Source organism: Myotis daubentonii, chromosome 7 (assembly GCF_963259705.1).
Source record: "Myotis daubentonii chromosome 7, mMyoDau2.1, whole genome shotgun sequence".
NCBI classification, from domain to species: domain Eukaryota; kingdom Metazoa; phylum Chordata; class Mammalia; order Chiroptera; family Vespertilionidae; genus Myotis; species Myotis daubentonii.
The window spans coordinates 40,557,869-40,582,199 of NC_081846.1; the positions used below are offsets into that span (position 1 = coordinate 40,557,869).

The 24,331-nt window shown below is 37.6% G+C and overlaps 1 protein-coding gene across 4 annotated transcripts in view; it reads left to right on the top strand.

Moving 5' to 3' along the window:
• Positions 1 to 21,996, top strand: part of ZNF385B (zinc finger protein 385B) — a 375,335-nt gene extending 353,339 nt beyond the window's left edge. For all 4 annotated transcript variants that reach the window (XM_059703940.1, XM_059703939.1, XM_059703941.1 and 1 more), the window contains 5 exons: positions 1,646 to 1,808; positions 16,260 to 16,505; positions 17,655 to 17,833; positions 18,427 to 18,528; positions 20,511 to 21,996. In XM_059703940.1, coding sequence (XP_059559923.1) covers positions 1,646 to 1,808; positions 16,260 to 16,505; positions 17,655 to 17,833; positions 18,427 to 18,528; positions 20,511 to 20,729 — 909 coding nt within the window. In that variant the 3' untranslated portion in view covers positions 20,730 to 21,996. The remainder of the gene's footprint in view (positions 1 to 1,645; positions 1,809 to 16,259; positions 16,506 to 17,654; positions 17,834 to 18,426; positions 18,529 to 20,510) is intronic.
• The last annotated feature ends 2,335 nt before the right edge of the window (positions 21,997 to 24,331 follow it).

A 24,331-nucleotide genomic window follows, 5' to 3' on the forward strand; every position in this document is an offset into this window, starting at 1 on the left:
TATGAGAATTAAATGAGCTAATACATGTAATACATTTAGAACTATGTTTGGCAAAGGCTTTATAATATTATTCATTATTATTATAACTTCACATTATCAATTTTTAAATGTGTATTTGTATATTTTCTTAGTTTATACCTACCCAGCTATATTAGCTGGATTTAACCGTTGTTGGTTGGTAATAAATCAGACTTAAATAATGTTACACTTTTCTCCTCCCTTGGGAATTTTCCCAGCTCAACAGAATACATAACGAGAAGTCCCTGAGCAAACCAACAAAGAGCAATGATAAGTCAATGATGATCTAAAACAACACTTATGGATAGATATTCAGGAAGTTAGGGACTGTGTACAGTTAATACAAGGTCACTGACCTTGGGTGATTGGAGTTATACACTAGAGAAATGACTTATATATCTGTTGTTGAAACATAGAATTATAACCTGGCTCATTCTGTCTATTGTCAGTTCTACCTACCTACCTACACAGACACACACACACACACACACACACCACTTATATCCTGCTTGCTGAGGAAAATGAATGAAAGCTTTGGTATAGTAATCTTCAAACACATAAAGTTATATAAGGAGAACTGATGTAAAAGTGTTATTACTTTAGAAATCCTCTTACAAAAACTAATTTTATCTGATAGTTTTATTATTCATTTCACTTTTATAAGTAAGCTAATATGTCATATAATGTATGTTTAATTTTTCACCAAATGGATATTTATATTTTCAGGGTCTATTCAAAATGAAATCAAAGTGAATATACATATTCTTTTATTAGTCTCTACATTAGTACTTGATGCCAAAAAATAAAATCCTTGTTCTTCAGTCAGAGGGGAATTTTCCAAATGTCAGTAAATTGACTAAATGTTTTCTTGTTTTGCTGTAATTTGTTTTTGTCTTTTTAAGATTTTTAATAGTCACTTGTCTTTATCTCTTTTCTTCCTTTTGATCCAATATTGAAGTCACAGTTCTATCCATGCTTCATGTATATGTGAATGTAACAATAACTGCTTAGACTTCAGAATCACATCAGAAATCATAAACAAGGACTGTCCCTACCCCCTTTGTGGCTTACATCACCTATTTCAGAACTGAAATCGTCAAAATGTTATATGAAACACATGTAGGTGACTCCAAAATGCAGTGCCATCTTCACTCACTAGCAAGTTGCTTTGTTACATCACTTGCTCTCAGAGCAGAGTCCAGAAGAAACTAGATTCAGGGCAGACAGGTTTTTAGCTGAAGGAGGAAACCCAATGAAATGGTTGTGGAAGAATATGCATGAGTAGGACACTCAAAGCACCTTGCTACCAGCTAAATGTCTGAAAAGCAACCCCATCGGACCGTGTAGAAGGCACTGCTATCAAAGCTTACCTTTGTCACAATTTTGTGCTGGCCCTGTTGTCCTCTGGTTCTCAAAGACACAGGCCTCCGTGTTATAGAGAAGGTTTCAATATGCAAAAACCTCTTAGATACTGTTCTGCCACTTCATTAAATGCCAAAACGTAGCCAAGTTCTGAGTGGTAAATGTCCATGTTGCATAGGATTGAATGTATATTTTCCTGCATGATCATCCATTGTGGTGTTTGTAAATAGCCAAAAAAATGAGCCTGATTTGTTCTCCTTTGTAGAGCCAGGCCGAGGCCCACTACAAAGGAAGTAAACATGCCAAGAAGGTCAAAGCACTAGAGGCAACGAAAACTAAACCCAAAATGGTTTCTTCCAAGGACAGCGCAAAGGCTAACCCCAGCTGCTCCATCACTCCACTCACAGGCAACAGCTCTGACAAATCAGGTCAATGACACTTTTTGTTCTTTACATTCTTTGTGTTCCTCTGGTCCCTTGCCCCAACCCCATTCTCCTCTGCTCAGCTGTTGCATGTTTTCTCCATGATTTGTTTTTATAATATTAATATGTTTCCTTCACAGGAGGGTATGTGTTTGCATGGAATCTAAGCATTTGATATGTTACCATTCCATGTTGTTAAATATATACATTTAAGTATATATGTGTGCATAAATATGTATATATAAATATGTATATATGGTCTGCTTAGTCACAGTGTGTTTAGACAAAAATCAAGAAATGGACCTAAAATACTGACTTGACTTTATGATTCCTTTCTATTCATTTTATGTTTGATTTTTACTCTAGATTTTTGTCAGTGAAGGAATTTTTAAACTTATCTACTAATATATGTTTTTGTATTCTTTTACCACAATGAGGGGGAATGGAGGAGCAAAATGGCAAAGTTTTCTGAGAGAGTGGCATTATTAAATGAATCTGAAAACATGCTCTATATTTGATTTTTGAAGATCTCTGAGAGTTCCCCTCAGAGTTAAAAATGAACTCTAGGAGTTTAAGGGAACTATGTACAAAGTAGTGAATTAACTAACAGCAGAGCTTTGGTCCTTGGAAATGGGCCACTAGTAGAAGTACGTTTTAGGAAGAGCCCATATTTCACAGTCCCAGTGAATCAGCAATTTTTCTGAGTCAGTTAAAACTAAATGATTCAGAGAGAAGAGGAAATATTCATTTTTCTAGTATGTACACCATGAAACTGGATGTTTACTGGGCTTTCACACACATCTGCCCTCAGGGCCCAAGATGGATGAGTCATCTTCAGGGCCCAAGATGGATGAGTCATCTTGTTTTAGTGGCTAGTTGAGGACCAGTGTCTATTAAAGGAGACAAAAAGAATATATCCCTTTCTCTGTTTGCCTCTCTCTTCAGAAACCTCTCTGTTGTTAGAAACACACACACACACACACACACACACACACACGCACGCACGCACGCACACATGCGCACACGCACACAGGCACACACACTTCTCTTCTGCTCTTCACATCACTGTATGTTTTGAGGATGAGACTCCAGAATGCTTTGCTGGGGTTGCCCAAGGCCATTGGAGAATCATTTCATTACTGTAAGAGGAAAGTTTACAAAAGCCCCTTTAGCTAAAGAGACTGTGTAGGAAAAGACTTTTGTTAGTTAGGCCCCATAAATACTGGTTCCAAAGCTCTGCAGTCTAGGAAGAAGTTACCCAAAACTTGGTAATAAAGAGTTTTTTGTTCTTTATGTCATAGAATCACTGAATTGTGTTATCTAATGAATAGGTAATAAATAGTGGGTTATTTTATCACACTCTTTTAAAAGAACAGAATATATATATATAATCTAATTAATTTTAACCCAGGTTGATCAGGTATTAAGGTCAAATATTATCTCAAGTTTACAAAGCAGCAAACTGAGGCCAGGTCCCTGCTGCGGCAGTTATTCGCTGGAGGTTACCCAGTGTTTGGGAGAACAAGATTCATCATCTCCGGACTTCCTGCCAGGTTTTATTTTTTTTATAGGATATTGTTGCTTCTATGAAACAATACTCTGTCAAAGATTGTATTATCTGGATTATATACTCGATTAGAAAAAAAATATGTTTCATTAAAGGCAGTTAAGTAAGAAGAGCTGTCCTGTTCACATTTTAGAAGTTGGCGTAGAATTAAATGTAAAATCCAAAGAAATGTCTTTTATGGTCTCCTAGGATCTATCCCAACTTTTAATGACACATTAATGGGAGTTCAAACCATAGTAGGGAGGAGGAGAAATGTGCTTTGGGAGAATTGGGGTCAAAACACAGCAAGCATTAGGCAGCTTTAGGAAGATGGTGAGAACATACTGGCCAGACATTTTACCCAAATTTCTCCCTGGAGTTCAAGTGCCATAATGCCATATGACAATACACCTCCCTGTGATAATATGCCCCATACATCAAATTGAATGTTCTTTTGTGACAGCATTTAACCACTCATAGCATGTTCAAAAAAAAGAGCCTTTGAAAAACCTTATTTCTTGAAAATAATAAAATATTGTGATAATCAACCTAATGATAAAATATTTTGATAGTGAACCTAATGGTCCATATGTATAGTCTTTAGCAATAGATATCAATTAGATATCAAGATTGAGAAAATATATTTCTAGTTCTCCAAAGTATGGAAAGCTATTTAGAGCTAAACAGCCTTTAGTCGGTTGCTGTCTAAATAGATGAATGCCAATGGAATGACTTAAAATGCTACAGATATTTTTATAAATGCAATTAAGAGCAAAGATGATGGAACCAGCATGTTATGCTTGAAATATAACAATAGGAACACCTTAAATTTATTCAGTTTATAAGATTCAGTCACATATAAGTTTTCATATGACCCTCTTAACAACCCTGTAGTTGGTAGGGCTGAAATTAGTATTCATCTTTCATTGATTCATACAACAAACTTCATATCCATTTACTCACTCAACAAATATATATTACTGTACTATGGAGTATAGTACATCTGTATATTTTGCCAGGTGCTGGGATGCAACAGTGAACAGAAAGAAATTTTCTTGCCCTAAAAGAATTTCTAACCTAGCATGTGTGTTTTTTATTGTGTTGGGTATTTGGACTACAAAGAAAAATAATAGTTACCACCTTGAGCTGCTACCAAGGTAACAATGAAGAACCTGGGGTCTTGGAAGGGTTAAATGGTCTGTGTGAGGTCCACAACTCATATCCCAGGTGTTAGAGCAGGAACTAGGGACTCCTTGCCCCTTGCGTATTATGTTATTCCCATTACTTCTAAATTTCTCTCTCTTACTTGGGGGAGAAAATACAAGTATCCCAATGGGCAAAGTCAGATCACTAAAGCACTTTTTAAAGAATTAGTGGGTAGGACCGTATGTTACTTTTAAATTGCTTGCTGACTGTTGATATTTTTTAGTAGGAGCTATGGTATTGAAAGGGCCATTAAGGCATTGTTTTATTGATAATCTTTCATTCCTATGCAGTATGTTGTTTGTAGCATTTAACCATAATAGAGCAAAGCTTTAGAACTTACAGATCTTTTCAAGGACATGTTTGAATGAAAACACTCATTTCAGGTAAATTACAAATGTTCTCAAAGCTCCAGCTTGACCATTGTAGACTTTATGTGTCTAAGCCAAATATACTGACGGAGAGAGAGATCAACATTGGGAAGGGCATCGCCAGTATGGCAGGAGCCTTGAACTGCCTCCTAGGGTGTCCAGTTGAGTTGTCCTGAACACTATCCAAATTATCAGTAACATTTGGAATCATTCCATCTAAAATATTTCCACTGAGGAGATGGAGATTATTTTATTTATCCTATACCCATGACCATACCATGCAGACTATGAGATGACAATGTCAGAAAAGACGTAAGAAGGAAGGAAAGAAGATAGGATATCTCAAAACAGCTCCTTTCAGTTTTCAGTATGTTGTCCTTCTGCATGGTGCAGTCTCTTGGGTGTGAACCCAGAGCAGTTATCAACCAATAGATCCATGTGATTTGCCTGCAAAGGCTGCAGTTCAGCATTTTATGATCACCCTGTTGCCTTATGAAAGAGCATTTTCAATTTTGTCCAAGAGTTTTTCTGCCAAGGATACAAATACAGACCCTCGCCTCGTCATTTTTATGGGTTCCCCTGTGTGTTCCACAGTTTTTATGTGTTGTTACAAATGGGGCCAGGTTTTCCAAATGACAACTTCTCATTTCCGCTGACTGCCGCAGGACTCCATCGATTAGCTAGCAAGGTCTTCGTAACTGCCTCTTCCCCCCTGTCTGTCTCCAGCAACAGGACCTTGTGGTGTTGAGTAGGAAAAAAAATGATAGTTTTCTGCTTTGGCAGCATCTGTCATTTATAGATGAGCACCATCATAAATTTGGCATACATCTATCCAAATCCAGGAGGCTGAGATTTAGTATCCCTCATAAAATAATAGATTAACTATATTTATGACAAACATCTTAAGTATGAAATTCTGGGGTACAATCATGTAGAACATAAATTGAGTCCCATCTGTCTAAGGAGAACAGACCATTATACTAGGGTTCATATTTCCATGAAATGTACATATATCATTAAGACTTTCAAAGTCAATTTGAAAAATGAAGCTGCCTCCGTCTTTGCCTGTGCACCTTGACTTTGACACAGCAACCTGCCAGGCAAAGCTAAAGACGCTTAGGTAGTTAAGAGTGTGTAGTGTGTCATAATCTGAAAACTAACTTCTGAAACTTTTGAGCATTTTCTTTTTCTTTTCTTCCAAATAATATTGAGCATTTACTAGTATTGTTAGGTTCTCCACTTCTGAGAGAAGTGCCCACTGTTGCTCTAATAAAGTAAACCAAAAGTTAAGACTGACTTATGATTTACTAAGGATCTATTAATTTATGATGTACTAGGGATATGTTATAAAATATTCTAAAAAACGAAATCTTGGATATCTCCTTGAGGGTTATATCACCATGAAAAAACTTGTCTGCATGTAAATTATATTGGAATATATAAAAGGACTTTGTATGCACATTGAATGATTTCGTAAATGCACAACCATTGGTGACCTTGAAATCTTAACAAAGGTCATTACTTACATTTTTATGACATTTCACATTTTTGCTTCAGGAAGAATTCTCTTAAAATGACATATTTTTCTGAAATGGTGGGTGATCAAATAGAACTAACTACTCAATCAGTATTTGTAGATTCTGTGTGCAAGGGCACTGGTACTAGGCACTTTAGAGGATTCTGGGCCAGATTCTGATTATGCTTAGAGTCTAGTGTCTTACAAATTTAGCTTTATAGTATAAAGCTTAAAGTGTTTTTATAGAAACATTTCTATAGTATTTTCATCTTTCCTGACTTCTGTCTCTGAAAATCAGGTTCACAGTTATAGACATCGGGCATAGTATTATGCAGTACTGGTTTGGTGCTCCCATTTCTATAGAGAGCACTATCCAATTAAACATTGTGAGGTGGTAAAAATGGTGTGTTTTCCAACATGAGTGCCGTTAGCCACACGTAGCTGTTCAGCACAGGAAATGTGGCTTGTGCTACTGAAGAGCTGAATATTTAATTTTAAGTAGCCACTCCTGGCTATGGTATTGGACAGCAAACACACCTGTAGACTGTGGTACTGTTTGCTCTTTTGACTAGCTATGACTCCAGAGAAGGCGTTGACCTCTTGAGCTTCTCTTTTTTCATCTGCAAAGTACAAATATTGCCTTCGCAACATCACAGCAGTGTTGGATGGAGCAAATGAAATAATCATGAGAGAGCTTTGCAAATGTAAAACCTAATAAATATTCCTATGATTGATGTAATTAGTTTCTTGGATTTTTTTTTTTGTCGTCCTATGGTATTTTATTTCAGCTGTCTCTTTTGGCTGCAATCAGTGAGAGGTGATCAGCTATCATCTTCCATTATGCTGCACCTAATAGAGCATATTCTAGAAAAACAGATCCAAGCTTATTAGGCTTATATGCAAAATATAATCTTAACAGCAGTACTAGTAATAATTAATGTGTAACTGAATGATCATTATGTGCCTGATACTAATGTGCTAAATATTTTATATATACTATCTTATTTAATGATCATAACAATCCTCGGGTGAATGCTAGAAACTGAAACTTAGAGAGGGAAAATAGTGGCGGAGAGTCATTCAGATAGAAAGTAGTTTCAAGACCAGAGTCTCCCTGGGGCAGTCCTTCAAATTCACTACCATGATATGTTACCTTTGGATGAAGGTTCGTGGACTGTACTGCAAATGCTTTTTGAAGGCTGTTTGGGATTATTTTTCACTAGGTAATACTGCTAGAAGTCTCAAAACTCAGAAAGCGTTATCCCTTTCCATATATCCTATTTTACAACTGGTTTTGTTTGTTGTTGTTTTTAAGTTTTGAGTAGTTTGAATGGGGATATATTAATTAACCAAGGTATAATTCTTGAGTGTTATTTACCTACTTTGCATGTATAGCATAGTAAAAAGAACATGAGCTTGAGGTCAGATTAGCTCCACCTCTCACTGACCCTCTAACCTTGACCAAGTCATGTTCACTGACCTTCTATTTCCCCATCTATAAAATGGGAGGACTAATACTTAACTCCCCAGTTTGCTGTCAGGATTAATGAACTAATAAATGTGCCTGGATCCATGCCTATCACTTAACAGACACTCAATAAATGGGAGCCATAAAAAGCAACCATTTGTTCAAAGAAATTCCCAGACCCTGTCCTTATCTTGACTCTAGGATCATTTCATGCCATCCTGCCATGCAACAGTGATCTGCAGTTACACTCTTCTTTATGTGCTTCCTTTATTGTCTCATAGTAATTACTGCACTTGTGTTTTCATTCCAGGACATTAAGGCTCGATGAGCCTGACTTTCCCAGTGGGACGTTTAAAGATGTAGAAGGACCTTCTTGGTCTTCCTCACATTTCTGTATAATGGACGAAATGCCTTTTTACTCATTCTTAATACATCTCATCCATTATGTCCCCTGCAGCTCCTGGTACTTCATCCTATACACAGCAGTTTAATATATGGTTAGCATATATTAAATGAATATCATTAAGTGGAATTGAATGGGGGAAGCTCTGGTGTCCCCCCTCTACATGGACAGGGCAAAAAGTCATGGGTTAGCTCTTTTTCTTCATATTCAATAAGATAGATGACCCATCTCATAGGTTGACGATCTGCTCTATGTATAGCTACAGATGAGACAATTTAGCACATCCCCATTTGTTGAAGGAGAAAATTGGGTCCTTCATGTGGAGAAATGGCCCTCCTGAAGCCAGAGTTGGCTACTGAGATCAAAGGAGCGGGAGGAGGGGAGAGGTTGTAATCAGAATGAGAAACACACCCCTGTCTGACAATTTCCTGCTAGCATTTATGTCAGAAAAATAGGAGAAACTAGTCATTCCATACATTGTATTCCTAGCTTCTTGCAAACATTTTTCTTAGTGTACAATTCTTTTTGTACACTGTTAATTATTTCACCTCTAAAAAATATTTGCTTTAATTTCTTTCAAATATGAAATGACATAGTACTAGAAATTCTTGTCACAATAGAGATTATTTTGTCCCTGGATCCCCAATATTTGAACTTCTGTCAGAGTTTTATGATGATTTTTGCCCATTTAACTAGCAAAATTCATATCTAAGTTAAAATAATTTGTCTTCTGCTTGACCATTGTGGCTTAGTGGTTGAGCATTGACCCATGAACCAGGAGGTCACAGTTCTATTCCAGTTCAGGGCACATGCCTGTGTTGCAGGCTTGATCCTTAGGGGGCATGCAGGAGGCAGATGATCAATAATTTTCTTTCATCATTGATGTTTCTATCTCCCTCTCCTTTCCTATCTCTGAAATCAATTTAAAAATAATAATTTGTCTTTCCTAGCACAATATCTTAGTTCTTACTTCTCTATTAACAAATATTTTTACTCAATGTGAAAATTAGTGTACCACATTCTGAGTTTAGGAAAAGTTACTTATTTCATTCTTTTCAACCAAAATTTTACCCAATCCTTTGACTCATCCATAAGACATAATGATTCACATCTAGCAAAAGTTTTTTAAAGTACTTTGAAAAATCTTGAGTAGATGTTCTGTTTCTATTAAAAAATTCCAAACTGAGAAAACCCTTTTGGAAAGCAATGTCATAGGATAAATCAAGAAACCCCAAAAAATGTTTATTCCATTTGACCAATTAATTAATATCAAGGAAATAATCCTAATGCAAAACAAAACAAAAAAACGTTATGAATGAAGATGTCCATTGTAGCACTATTTGTGGTAATGAAAACTGTCAATAAGATGATCAGTATGAGAAAAATTATTTAAAGTTCTTGTATCCAGTAGAATATTATGCAGCTTTAAAGTAAATAAAATAACAACATGAAAAATGTATGTAATACATTAAATCAAAAAATTTCAAATTATATCAAATTGAAAGTTTAAAATTGTTTACTCATGTGCGCAGTGTATTTTTGTATATTTATTGAGCCCCATGGAATATCCAGCATCACACTAGGACTGGGTATATGACAGGGAGTCAGGCAGACTTGGGCCTTGCCCACATGGAAGCATGTCTAGAAGAGTAGAAACTGAACAGGTGATGACAAGGTTGATGCATGAAAAGAAAGGGATGCTGGCCTTGTCTGGGAAGGAAGGGGGGGCCTAAGCAGAGGAAGTAAGCATCTGTGCCTGGTGGGTGAGAAGTTAGCTACGCAAACAGGGACCCTGGCTTGGGAATGGAAGTGAAGAGGGTGAAAATCCTCTCATCAGAGGGACCAGTACTCCACAGGAGTTGACATGTGAAAGGCTATCCTGTTTAAAGAACTTGGGGATATGGAAGGGTAATTAGGATATGTAGAATGTGGTTAAAATGGTGGCTAAGGACAGAAATGAAGGCAGAATGAAATGATAGTAAATATGGAGATTCTTAACCTCTTTGATGGCCAACCAATGAAGCCTAGTCCCAGAATAAATGTTTTTAAATCCATAAAAGAAAACTTGTAATTTTACAAAGAAAAACAATTACATTGAAATATAGTTTTCAATTTCTTGTTATGATATAGTGACACAGTAATTAATATAATGCATTCATTAAGATACAGCAATAGGTCTAATATCTATCATAATTTTGAAGGGTTGATGAGCATAAATGGTATTTTAAGCTTCCTATGACCATTATAATATCCAATGAAAATATCTGATTTCTCTTGGTGACAAAGTTATAGATACTGCTACAGCTGCTATAATTTGTTGTCTTCACTTATAATTGAAAGAAATGCTACATTTCAGTTAGAGATAAGTGAACATAAAGATATATTTGTCATTCAAGTTCATGGATCCTGTGAACTCACTGGCCCCATAGGAGTCCACAGACCCAGGTTAAAAACTTCTGTTCAGTGTGATAGGATTTTGGTTGTCATTTTTCTCCCCTATTCTCCACATGGTATTTGCAAGGTAACTTCTTCTGATGACTTGATGAGGTTTATGTATCTTGGGCCACAGATAAGATGGAAAACAACCTCTTAGTCTTTTGCTTTGTATTGTAGTTGGGAGGTTCACAATCTGTAATGCAATGTCCTATATCTTCCTTGCTCAATTCTCTTATGGTCACGGTTCTAAGTGCCCATGTTGCAAAATTCCTAAGGGACTTAGCATGATGAAAAACCCCAGACAAACCCCTTTGGGGATGTAGGCCTGTTAAATTAATATCACTTTCTTTGGCCAGCAAACTTTCTCCTGCATCCTCTAGGTCTTCAATATGCAGCTGGCTTTGACAACTTTGTAATAAGTCAGCAGACTGAGTCTAGGCACAAATGCTAGATTTAAAATGTAAAACTATGATTAGCTTTTAGCAATATATATTTTTAAAGGATTGGTAGCCTTCTGATGCCTGGGCAGTCCAGCCCCTGAATGTCTGCACAGCCCCTTAGGGCAGGCAGCACCCATTTAGGTCCAGAAGGAGTGAGGGCTGACCCCTATCTCCCTCAAACAGCCTGAAGCAATGAGCTTGTTTGCTGACTGTAAATTTTTTATATTTTCTGTATTAAACAAGGATACACTTTTTAGATGAAGAAAAACTCAGTTTCCTCATCATCTCTCAGACTGATGTTCCCATTGTCAGTGTGCATTTCCCCATACCCAGAGTATCAAAGCTGAACCCTAAACTCTTCATCTAGAGATGAAGGAGGTGTGAGGAGCAGAATTCAAACATTTTCCTTGTACCTTGAGAACCTATGCTTCCTTTGTAAAGGGCCATTCAGTTAGAAGAAAAAGGACCTGCTCCTCATTCGACCTAGAAAATTCATTTTTAATCTTATTCCTGGCTTTTGAATCGTTACTGGACCTACTCCCTGAGGGACTTGATTTGAGTGGCATGAGTTAGTTATTCTATTTTCCATAATAAAGCTGCCTCAGAAATAACTGTTTCACATCTCTTAGTGACAAATCGGAAAGGGGGCAATTTTTCACCCTGAAGAAGTTGAAATGTGACTTTTCTATTGTACAAGTCAAATGGCTGGAAAACTACATAAAATAGGAGAAAGCTGTTCATTAGATTCAAACACTAGCAAACAAGCCCTCTTTTGTGCTCCCTTAGAAAAGTGACAAGTGCAGGCATATCCTCTGTTTGGCTCAAATAAACTCTCAGAAAAGTTCCAAAAAAAAAGAACTAAAAGTGACAAGTTCATTACTATCAGTGCCAGCTTTCAACATGGAAATATCTGGAGGTGCCACTGTTTTATCTGAGTGTGGCACTGACAACTTCTGCTCCCCAACAAAGGGGCGCAGGGGACAGTGGGGCAGTTGTCATGCAGACCTCAGACAAGGAGGGCAATGACTGCCATATTGTTGGGCCACAAAGTCACTGCAGGGTGTAGTCCAATGGCCAGGGCCCAATTGACATGGCTTTCAAATGGAGAGAGCAGGGCTATCCTAAGTCAGGCTTGTAGCCTGGCAGAAAATTGCAGCCCTGGACTGTTTTGAACTTAAGAAATTAGTGGCCTGGCTTAAGTTATTTAAAATGCATAAGTTTCTTTGCTTTTTTAAGGTAAGGACGTACAGATTCTGACTCAGTGAAGAGTCGCTTTAATTTATATACAATGTTCACTGCTTCCAGGATTAGTCTAAATGCCAAGATGTAAAAATTAGATAGAAATGTAGTTCATTAGGAATTAGCAAGCTTCCCAGTGATCAACTGTGCTTGAAGAGACTAAGTTTCTGGAATTTGGCTTTAGGTATGATGACGTGGCATTGTACGTGAAGGGCTCACCGGCATCAGATTGGCCCAAGATGTAATATTTGGCATGTTCTTTTCATTTCTTTGTTAGGATATTCTGTGTTAGGATGTTTCATTTTCTCTGAGGCTGTATTTCAGTCATATAGTGCTCAGTTTTATTGAATAGGTGGGTTAATTTGAGTAAAAAATATTGAAAGCTGATTTCCTTCACATGGTTTATCAACTGGATATGAAAACAGCTCCCAGAAAGAGGTTTTCAAAATGTTGAGAGCTTTGGAAAATAAGTAAATTAATGTGGAACCTCCCAAGGAGGCTACTTTGAAGAAATAAATTCACTTGGCTGCATAAATTATGGATATCCGTTACAAAGGGCAATTCTGATGTAGCTGAGCAAATTTTGCTTCAAAATCCTGGAGGATAAAACCTTTGAAAAGGTGTTTGAGTAATCAGGAAATAATTAAGACAGTCAGAGCCCTGCTTTATGTGAGGGAATACTTGAAAGTGGAATTCATATTAACCAGAAGTTGCCAATGACATGCCTCTTATTAAAAAAAAGGAAGTAAACAGTATATTAATTAAATTTTCTAATACACAAAATAAGGAGTCTTTAAAATGCCAGTAAGGAAAGAGAAATAATATAATGGGATTTGACAAAAATATCAAGCAATTAAAATGAGGAATAACGAAGTTAGGCATTGTTGTCATCATCTATGATGATACCAGATACTCATCAGGCAAACCCCACTTTCTAACACCTAGGCATTCTCTCATGCTTCCACTTATTCCACCCATTCACCTCCCACTCCTTTTCATCCCATTCTATGCTTATCTAACTCTGACCTTCAAAACCCAGCCAACACGCCACTTTCTTCATGAAAAATGTCTCCTTTTCCCTAGGCCAGGAGTAATCATTTCCCCGCTCCATGCTCCCATGCCTCTTACTGGAAACTATTCCATCATAAATTAGACATCTCTGAATGACTGTGTCATTTCCCATGCTAAACTGTCACTTTCTTAAGTCTATAACTGCTTTATTTACTATTTTCTTCAGTCTAGCACATTGTCAGCAACTAGCATATTGTTAATATGCCTCTGTTAATGCATAAATGACCGCTTTTGAAAAAGAGATATAAAAAGGAAATGTTATATTTTTCTTAAAGAAATAGAGATACAGAGAAAAGATGTAGTTTTGTTCACCTTCTCAATGTTACCTGAATTGGATAATTGTTGAATGTGGTAAATATTGACATTTAAGGAAAATAAGCTTTAAAACTAAACTACAATTTTAAAACAAAGTAACAGCTTTTTCACCTTTCTGGGTGGCTGTTGTATGTCTTTTATCATGTTAGTGCCATATGAACTCCTCCCTTGGTGCAGGAAGATTAATTCACTACCACTCATGAATAGCTAGAGAAAGCATCATGCTCATTTATGCCACCTACTAACCTGTGGGACATTATTTAATCTATATGAGCCCTAGTTTTCTCATCTTTAAGAAAGGGATAATCGTTTGCTGCCTTACCTGTTTCACAAGTTTGCTGTGAGAGATAAGAAGACAATGTAAGTGATAGTACTTTGTAAATTGTAAAATTCTTTGTTAATGTAGAAATATATGGAGGAGATCAATATAAGGGACATTAAAATAGTAATATGAAAAAGAGAGAGAATAAGTATGTGACTAAAACAGGTCAGATTCTTTAGGTCAAATTTATATGAAATATTTTATGAAATGTTTGAAGGAAAGATTTTGCTATGCAATAACTTAGGTTTCCGTCATACAAAACAGTAATGCCATAAGGGCAAATGTTAAGATTACTGAATAATTTCACTTGGTGTGTTCTATAATATTGCAGTTTTACTCTGAGGGGTCCTTATAGATAAAAGAGTTCCAGGCCTGAAATAATAATCTTCAATCTAATTTACTCACTATTATCATTTAGGAAGGATGATTCCATTTCCTTCTCTACTACTGTTGAGGTCAGTTTAGTGAACATCGAAAATATTTTCCATCATACTTCATGGCATCCTAAAGTTTTAATAAAGTTGCTGGAAAGGAATATAGATTGTGGAATCCAAGGATAAAAAGGGACCTGAGCATTCACTTATTCTAAATACCATCCAGACTTGGAATTCATCTGTCGAATCCCTGCTATATCTGGTCTTGACCTGGATGGATCCAAGGCAGAAAAAGGGATGGGAGTCAACGGCTGATCAATCAATTAAGTAGAGATGTGATCTCCTTTTAGTTTGATGTGTGTGAAAGCTTTGGTTTGCCTGGTATGCAGAACACACATACTGTCATGTTGCTGTTCCCTTGGTCACACCTGGCCTCTTGGTCATCACACAGGTCCCATGGTACACAGGCCCATGGTACAGAGTTCCAAATTAGCTGGGCAATGAACAAATATATCTTCAGGTTTAATTCCCTTTCTCTCTTAATGAGAGTTTATTAGCATATCTATGGCCATTTTCTAAGAGCACCAGCTCTAGTAGGATTAAACCTGTGATGGATTTCTCTGCTGCTTAAGAAGTTCCCTTTTCTTTCCCAAAGGAGCCTCTTGAATAGCAAATGAACCCTGAAGAGTTAAAGTCGCTCTGGCCCATCATACAGACTGCATATGGGCCTTAAGGATTATAATCATTTAGTAGCTTCATGATCAAAATGCCAGATGTCTGTAACTTATTTGGTTAAACCTCATATTGTGCCTATGGTTAATGTCATTATGAGGTGCTGGGTAGGGAGAGATTAACCAAAGAATTTATATGCATATATGCATAACCCATAGACACAGACAATAGTATGGTGAAGGCCTGGAGTGGGGACAGGTAAGGAGTGGAGAAGGTCAATGGAGAAAAAAAGGGACATCTGTACTACTCTCAAAAACAAGGTTAAATTTTTTAAAAAAGAATTAAGGGAAGCAAAAAACAGTTTACAGAAAAAGAATAATAAAATGGGTTTTGATAAGAATAGAATATTATACAGAAATGTATAGAAATATTTGATTAATATAATTAAATTTATACAATATTATACAAAAATAGAAATTTATAACTTAGAGTGGCAGTAGTTAATACGTATAATGGAATCTTTGCATCCTATATTTTAGATAAATCATTTCCATTCAAAGAGCAGCAAAAACTTAACTAATCATAACCAAAATAAACCATGTTTCTTTCCTCCTCTCTGCCACACATGCCAAACTTGAAATGTTTAACTTGGTCTAAAAATTGAATTTTAACTTTATATTCATGTCCTAATTAAAACATGACTAGTCGAATGAAACACCCGTTGCCTAATGACTTATTTCATGTTACTATCACATAATGTCATCATATTGGAGGGTATCTGGTTTCCCTATATATTAAAGACATCCTGGTGCAAAATTTACAATTCAAGGGTATTAGGTAGAAAGTTACTGGCTTCAAGTGGAAGAATGAGTCATTTCTTATGTCATCATGACCTTGGGGTGATCTGATACGGAAACTGATGGCATGGGATTCTGTTTTAATCAGACTTATGGACTAAACTCTGTGCTGGGGTAAAACCAAATATAGAAATCAAATTCTTATTTTTAACTCCTGTATGTCCATTTATCTGTGTTGATATGATACATGAAGCTTTAATACCATTTCTCTGTGTCTCTCTTAGAAGACAGAGGGAAGCTAAAAATCAGCAGTTCCAGCCAGCCGTCAAACTCTGAAGGTGGCTCCTTTCTCCTCAAATCTGGCACAACAGCCCTGCCACTGGGCGCAGACACTTCTCCCTCCAAGAGCACAAATGGGGCTCCTGGTACTGTCTCTGAATCAGAAGAAGAAAAAGCCAAAAAATTGCTTTATTGTTCGCTATGCAAAGTGGCTGTGAACTCCCTGTCACAGCTGGAGGCACACAACACAGGTTAGTGGCTATTGTTGGGATTTAAATAATGTGCATAACAAAATCCAACTTTTCCCTTCAGAATACACTGGGTGTTCAAACATTGGGTTTGTTCCGTGTCTTCTCTACTTTTTTGATTCAGATGTATGATTTTGAGAAAAGTCTGATCAGCAAGGCAAAAGGAGATTGGAGATAAAACTTGTTCTGTTATATATTTTCTAAATGTACCTAATACCTCCCCAAACTCACTACAAGGAAGTGACGAGGATGAAGACATATATCTATGCACAATATTTACTGCAATACATTTACAAGAGAAAAAAAATAGAAACAACCTAAAAGTCCCTCAGTAAGGAAATATTGAATAATTATAGTAACTCAGTATGACAGATTATATTATTCAGTCATTAAAATGTAATTATAGACTGCCGGTGTGGCTCAGTGGATTGAGGTAGTCCTGTGCACCAGACAGGGTACATGCCTGGGTTTCAGGCTCAGTAGGGGGCATTCAGGAGGCAGCCAACCAATGTTTCTCATTGATGTTTCTATCTCGCTCCCTCTTCCTACAATTCTCTCTAAAATCAATAAAAACGTATTTTTTTTAAAAAAGTTAAAATCAATAAAGACAAAAGTGGTTTTAAAAAATATATATTTATAAGAAAATATGTTTATAAGTTGATATGTGAAATTTTCAGAATATTTAATTAGTATGATCCCAATTTTCAAAAAAATATATTTTATGCTGATTTTTAAAATTTAAGTATAGTTGGTATACAACAGTATATTAGTTATATTAGTTTAGGGTATACAATATAGAGATTTGACATTTTTATACTTTACGATTGTTGTTTTAATAATTATCTTTCACGTTGCAAATTTCTCAAAACATTATTGGCTATATTTATTTTTTATATACTATAAACTAAACTAAAAAGAAATTCACTAAAATGATAACTTTGATTATGTCTGGGTCTTGAAAACATAATCTTTATTTCTGTTTTCCTGTTTTTTTACAATGAAAATGTGTTAAATTTATAACAATTAAAATGGTCATTAAACAATAAAAGCATTGGGAAATTCAACCTGAAGATAACCTCTCAAGAATAAGAAAACAAAGAGCTTCATATAGTTCTTAAATCTCTATTTAATATGTGTCTCTCTCTAATTTAGGATCTAAACACAAGACCATGGTTGAAGCTCGTAATGGGGCTGGTCCAATTAAGTCCTATCCGAGACCTGGATCAAGATTAAAGATGCAGAATGGTAGTAAAGGGTCAGGACTACAGAACAAGACATTTCATTGTGAAATCTGTGATGTCCATGTTAATTCAGAAATTCAACTCAAACAGGTATTCTGAATTAGTAGTCACTGTTGTTTGGGGTCACCACTTGACTGTATATCTCCTCATCTATCTAATGGTTCTCACTGTGCTCACAGTTAAATTAACTAACCTCTATATGATGCATGCAATATGCAAAATACAGTTGCTTTGTGGAAGAAAAAGTCACTACCAAATATTTGCATACCTATTGTTACTATATGTCAGATTCCAGACTAGGTGTTAGAGACAGATGAGTACAGCAGTCATCTGGAGCTCACAGTCAAGCAGGAACTTCTGGAAGACAAGTGGGCCATTCAGCTGATCATCCAAAGACCCAAAATCTGGTTAGGGGGACAGACTCCACAGTCACAGGGGTAATACCAGGCAAAGTTTAATAAGGTCTATAGAGAAAGAGGAAAGGGAGAGAGGCATTACAATGGAGTGGGGAGCAAGTCGTAACCCACACACTACCTTGGAATTTGTACCTAGAACTGGGTCCAGCTACCGCTGGTATGAAAGCCTCAAATCATGGTGAAACCAGCTACCTCTATCTGGAAATATATTTTCCATGAAATAGAACTCACATTTAGACTCAGCTAATGCAGCAAACTTTTTTTCAGCACATTTCTAGCCGAAGGCATAAGGATCGAGTTGCAGGGAAACCACTGAAGCCGAAATACAGCCCCTACAACAAACTCCAGCGGAGCCCAAGCCTCTTAGCAGTAAGTTCACCTTGCCTGCTCACCTGTTTTGTGGGGCAGCCTTGCTGGGTTGGGCAGATTCTGTGGGTAAGGAGTGCCTAGGGGCTAATTAGTCCTGAAAGGTTTGGAACTTAAACAGCCCTCATAGACAGAAATTTTAGAATGAACTGCTTAGTTCCGGCCATAGGACACCTTGAAGAAAGCTTCCTTAGAGAAGAGAAGCTGAATTCTTCAAGAGCTAATACCTCACCCTTTTAGGAGGACCTTTTGAAAAGATGACCTTCTTTAGCATATAAAGAAAAGAAAATGCTCAGGAACAAGGACAAGTGATGACTGTTGAACCTGGCAAAAGGGATTGCTTTCAGAAAACTAAAATTCACCCATTTAGCATCCTAGCATCCTCCTCCCTTCTCTGTCTTCCTCTCTTTCTTTCTCTCTCTCTCTCTCTCTCTCTCTCTCTCTCTCTCTCTCTCTCCTCCCCCTCTATCTCCCTCCCTCTTTCCCTCTGCCTCCCCCTCAACCCCTCTGCCCCCGGTAAGTAAAGTAGGTGTGTGTGCTGCCCTCTTTCTGTGTCTAGTAGGCATGTTGGTAATGGGCCTGTTTCACCTGCTCTCAGTATGTGCTGTTGTCAGTTTCTTTGCAAAACTACCCAAGGAGCCCAGCTGGTTTGGCTCAGTGTATGGAGCATTGGCCTGCGGACAGTCAGGGCACCTGCCTGGGTTGTGGGCTCGATCCCCAGTAGGGGGCGTGCAGGAGGCAGCCGATCGATGATTCTCTCTCATCACTGATGTTTCTCTCTCTCTCCCTCTCCCTTCCTCTCTGAAATCAATAAAAATATATTTAAAAAAAAATAAAACTACCCAAGGACTTCAGCGATAGGTGCCATGTAAATACCCAGACGACTGGATTTCTTAATTTCCCTGGGACCCAGGCTGACACTCCACCTGAGGGTGAAGCTGGGAGTGGCCAGCTGGAGGCTTTGCTCAGGTTACCTTCCAACCGCTCTGTAGCCTCCCTCTGATGCTGAGCAGTGTAACCTGCACTAAGCAAATCCAGCCTCAGAACTCTTCCTGACGGCAAAGAGAGAAATTAGGGATCAATGTCTTACTTCACAGGAAGATTCCACCCTGGGATTCCTTTCCAGAGAAAGCTGCTCGCCCACTTACAGTGATTCCCAATGAAGGAAATTTGAGTTAGCTGCAGTTTTTCAAGGAATGCTTTTTAACTGGCCAGAGAGAGGGGTGTAAACTGACTTTGTTTTCATGATGCTTCATGGGTTCCTAATGTCCGGAACATCAGTCACCTACCCCAGTGCAGCTTTTGGAAGAGAAGTGAGGTAAAGGGTCATGAACACCCTTTAAAATTTTTTTAAATAATAAAATACCTCTTCAAGGCTGCATTGTGGATTATGACAAGTCAGAATTTTGAATTGAGTTCCATTGTCTAAGCAGGAACCCTTGGGGATGATTGCTTTACTTTCTGAGCAGCTGTACGAAACCACTTTAGGATCTGTCTGTTCAGAGGGGCTTTCCTATGCTGTAGTGTCTTCAGGGCAAAGACCACCAAAAAGAGTTGAAATGGAAACAAATCAAAATAAAGGTATCCATGGAACCTTTGAAACCAGTTTTGTGAAAATGGTCATTTCTTGACTTATGAGAATAAAGATTTTTTTAAATATATATATATTTATTGATTTCAGAGAGGAAGGGAAAGAGAGAGATAAAAACATCAATGATGAGTGAGAATCATTGATCAGCTGCTTCCTTCACGCCCCCCCACTGGGGTTCAAGCCCACAATCCGGACATGTGCCCTGACAAGGTATCGCAAGGTGGCCTCGTGGTTCATAGGTCCATGCTCATCCACTCAGCCACGTGGGCTGGGCAAGAGTAAAGATTTTTTAAATTTGACTTCTTCATGTCCATGCTTAACTTATAAAAATATATCTGTGCTGCTTATTCAAAACAATCCCCCCACCCCCTTCCTGGTTCTCTCCTTCCTTTAGGCAAAACTTGCATTCCAGAAAGATATGATGAAGCCTTTGGCCCCAGCCTTCCTGTCCTCGCCCCTGGCGGCGGCAGCTGCGGTGTCCTCCGCGCTGTCACTGCCACCCCGGCCTTCCGCCTCGCTCTTCCAGGCGCCAGCCATACCTCCCGCCCTCCTGAGGCCGGGCCATGGGCCCATCCGTGCCACACCTGCCTCCATCCTCTTTGCTCCCTACTAAGTCTGCAAGCCCCGAGTCGGTTGAGGCCAGTAAGTAGGAACGTTGAGAAGAAAAGCCAAAAGGATTCAGCAAGTCAAGCATTTTGTGTCGCAGTGCCCTCACCCAGCCACAAGGTGTGAGCCCGACTCCAAAGAACAACCCATCACTAGATTCAAGCGTGCTTTTAGGGCCCGCTCCTGTCATTTGGGAATCCCAGCAGCACAGGCTTTATCTCCCTATCCCCTCCCCCTGCCCTGCCCCATTCAATCTGTGTATCTGAGATATTTGGTTTCCTGCGACTGTATTGGTCAGAAAAAAACATAGACATACATCATTCTCTGACTATTTTTCCATGAGTGTGATCTGGCTTAGAAACAATATGGAATATTTTCCTGACAGACTTGAAAAGTAGGGTCTTCCTCACATGTCTGTAAATAACTCGAATCAAATTGGGCACATTCTAGTGTGGAACACAAACAGATGAACACAAGTGCTAACTTGTGGACCCCATCCTACCAATGGATCACAACGTTTTCTTTCTGGTGTACTATCGTTGACAGGGATTGTGTACTGTTTTAGACCCAAGTACTGTTGTATCTGGTGTAGTACTAGATCTGTATCTCTTGTCTGAATTAAACACTTTTTAGTTGCTGTGTAAATGTTAGGAAGCAAAATAGCTTTGAATTTTCTCTTTAAGAGAACAAAAGATAAAGTAATGTATTTTTTTTTTCATTTTCCATTTTATTGGGTGATATTTAAATGAAATAGAAAGCCATATAACATAGCTATAATTACTACCTGTTTGCTATTTTTGTTTAACTTATTTTGTAGCTTCCTCACCAGTTTGAGTTGCTAAGCAAATGTATACAAACAGAAAAGAGCTTCCTAAATTGCACATTTTTGCACCTCCTGTGCATTCTGCAAGAAGACAATGAATCCATGTATTTCTACGTAATTATCTTCTTCGTTTTTAACCTGTTTTCATTTGTAATGATGCTACATAATCTTGTGGCTCCCTAATGCAATAATGTACAGAAGATAAAAAATTTATAATTGAACAATTTGTCTTTCTGTTCACTGAATATGTTGCAGGTCATGCTGCCATGCTCCCTTTCTAAGCTGGTATCAACAAAACTGGAATGTTTGTGATATCAGGGGTAAGAAGTATCATAACACAACAAACCAGAGTGAACTCTTTTTGAGCATCTGTATCTGCAATCTGTAAATGGTAAAATGTCTGTGTATTTTTTTAAATGTACCTTTTCAATAAAAGTACAAAATATAAAAATATGTTTGTATTTTCAAAGTGATTTTCTCCTGAGATACCTTCAATTTGAAATCATCTGATGAAAGATTTTCAGTAGATGCAAAGATTGCTTTTTACATATTTAGCATTTCCAGCATATTTATTTGTCATGTTTATTCATTGCTGTTCACAGCATCTGTATGCGGCGAGACTTTGCTGCTGTTTTCCCTCTGAATCTCAGAGAAATTGGGCCAAAGTTGTGAGTGTGACCCAAAATAATGGTAGCAGCCTGCCAAAAAATTGGGACTGAATTTTTTAAACTTACTGTGTGTCTTCTAAATCCCTAGACCATCTTTTACGCACATCCATGGCAATTACACTCTCTTTTTAGAGGATTTTATTTCACTCCTCCCCCTTTACCTTCTCTAATCAGCCCACCCCTCTTTACTTCCACCTCGTTCTGTTCTCAAGTGTGAAGGTTCATACATCCCTTTTGTTCTGATTATCTATTGCTGCTCAAAGAACGACACCAAAATTTAAAGGCTTAAAATAACAATCATTTTGTTATGTTACAATTTCAGGAGTCAGGAATTCCCACAGAGCTAGGCTGGGCTGTTCTTCCTTTCCTTGGGGAACTAAGAGGCCCCTTGGTCATATTCAGCTGGTGAGTGGGCTGGTCTACAGGCTCAACATGGCTTCACTTCTATGTCTGTCTGGATGAAGATGGCTGGAAGGCTGACCTCTACTGGAGTAGTTTTCAAGAGCCATGTGGTCTCAGATAGTTACCCAGTAACTCTGGACTCTCGAAGATTTCAAGGGTCCTAAGTGGAAGTCAAAAGGCTTCTTGTAAAACTGTCTCAAAACTTACAGTGCATTCTATTGATCAAGCAAGTCGCTGAGGCCAAATAAGTGCAAGGAAAAGGAAATTATTCACTTTTCAATGTGAAGAAGAGCAAAGAATTTGTAGTCATCTTTACCACTCCATTGTAAAAGTTTGAGGCAAGTGCTAACAAAGTTATTATTAATTCCCTTTTCCCCTACCATAAGCCCAAACTGTGTAAGTTTTTTAAAATGAGAATTGGAGTGGGAGTAGGACCTAAATTCTCATTTCTGAAAATTAAGGCGAATGGATGGCAGTGCAGCTGTGATACATGGCAACAGGCTTCCTCTACCAAAGAGTTTATCCAACTATTTGAAAAGTGTTTCCCTTAATATTCTAGACTTACAATCAGGTTACTTTTAGAGTCTATTAGGATTTCAGTTTGGCATTCAGAATTTGGTTGATTTTTTTTTTAATATGACTAATTTGAACTCTAACCAATACCAATTACACTAAACTTTGATTGGACCTTCAGACATGGCTTATAGACATGAAAAAGTTGTGTTTGTTTAACACTTTGGAGAATTTTTGTTTGTTTGTTTGTTTTTTGTTGTTTTTATGGACTCCAATGGCAATTATATTTCATTTTTCTTGTATCATCTATTCCATTAAAGATTACTGCAATACTAAAAAATTTTAATGTCGATATTTAAATAGACTCAGGAATGTACTGATTAGATTCATAGAGTTTAAGATTTTTTAAAAAATCACCTAAGGGAGGAAGTAAAAAATAATAGCAATTCATTTAAATGAATACTTCCAAAAATAAGTCAGGAGTAGCTTCAAACAATCATTTGTAAACATTATTAAACAGACATATCATCCACACTGATTCTGAGGCAGCAGAGTGGGTCAATCCTAAGGGGTTATACATATTTGAACTAATACCCCTTCCTATGTCAGTTTGGTTTTTTTTATTTATTGATCTTTTTTAGAGAGAAACATCAATGTGAGAGAGAAACATTAATTGCTTGCCTCCTGTACACTCCCCAACCAGGGATCAAACACAATCTAGCTATGTGCCCTGACCAGAAATCAAACCTGCAACCTTCTGAACCACCACTCTACCCCCTCTACTTATTGGGAAAGTTTTAAAATGTGCTGCTCACTCTGACATAGCCCAGCTCTGGTCTCTGAAGAATCTGAAAATTGCTCTAATGTGGGATAGCCAGAAAAATTAAAAAAACAGCCAGTTAAACTTGAATTTCAGATATACAATGGATAATTTTTAGTATAGCATTCTAATAACATTTCGTATGATACTGTATATAGTATAAGTATGTTCCATAAATAAGAATACAATATTTGGGACATACTTATATTAAAAGAATATTTGTTGCCCTGGCTGGTGTGTCTCGGTTGGTTGAGCATCACCCCATATACTGAAAGGCCACTGGTTCAGTCAGGCCACATGCCCAGCCTGCTGGTTCAGTCCCCAGTCAGGATGTGTCCACAATCAATCAATGTTTCTCTTTCTCTCCCTCTCCCTTCCTCTCT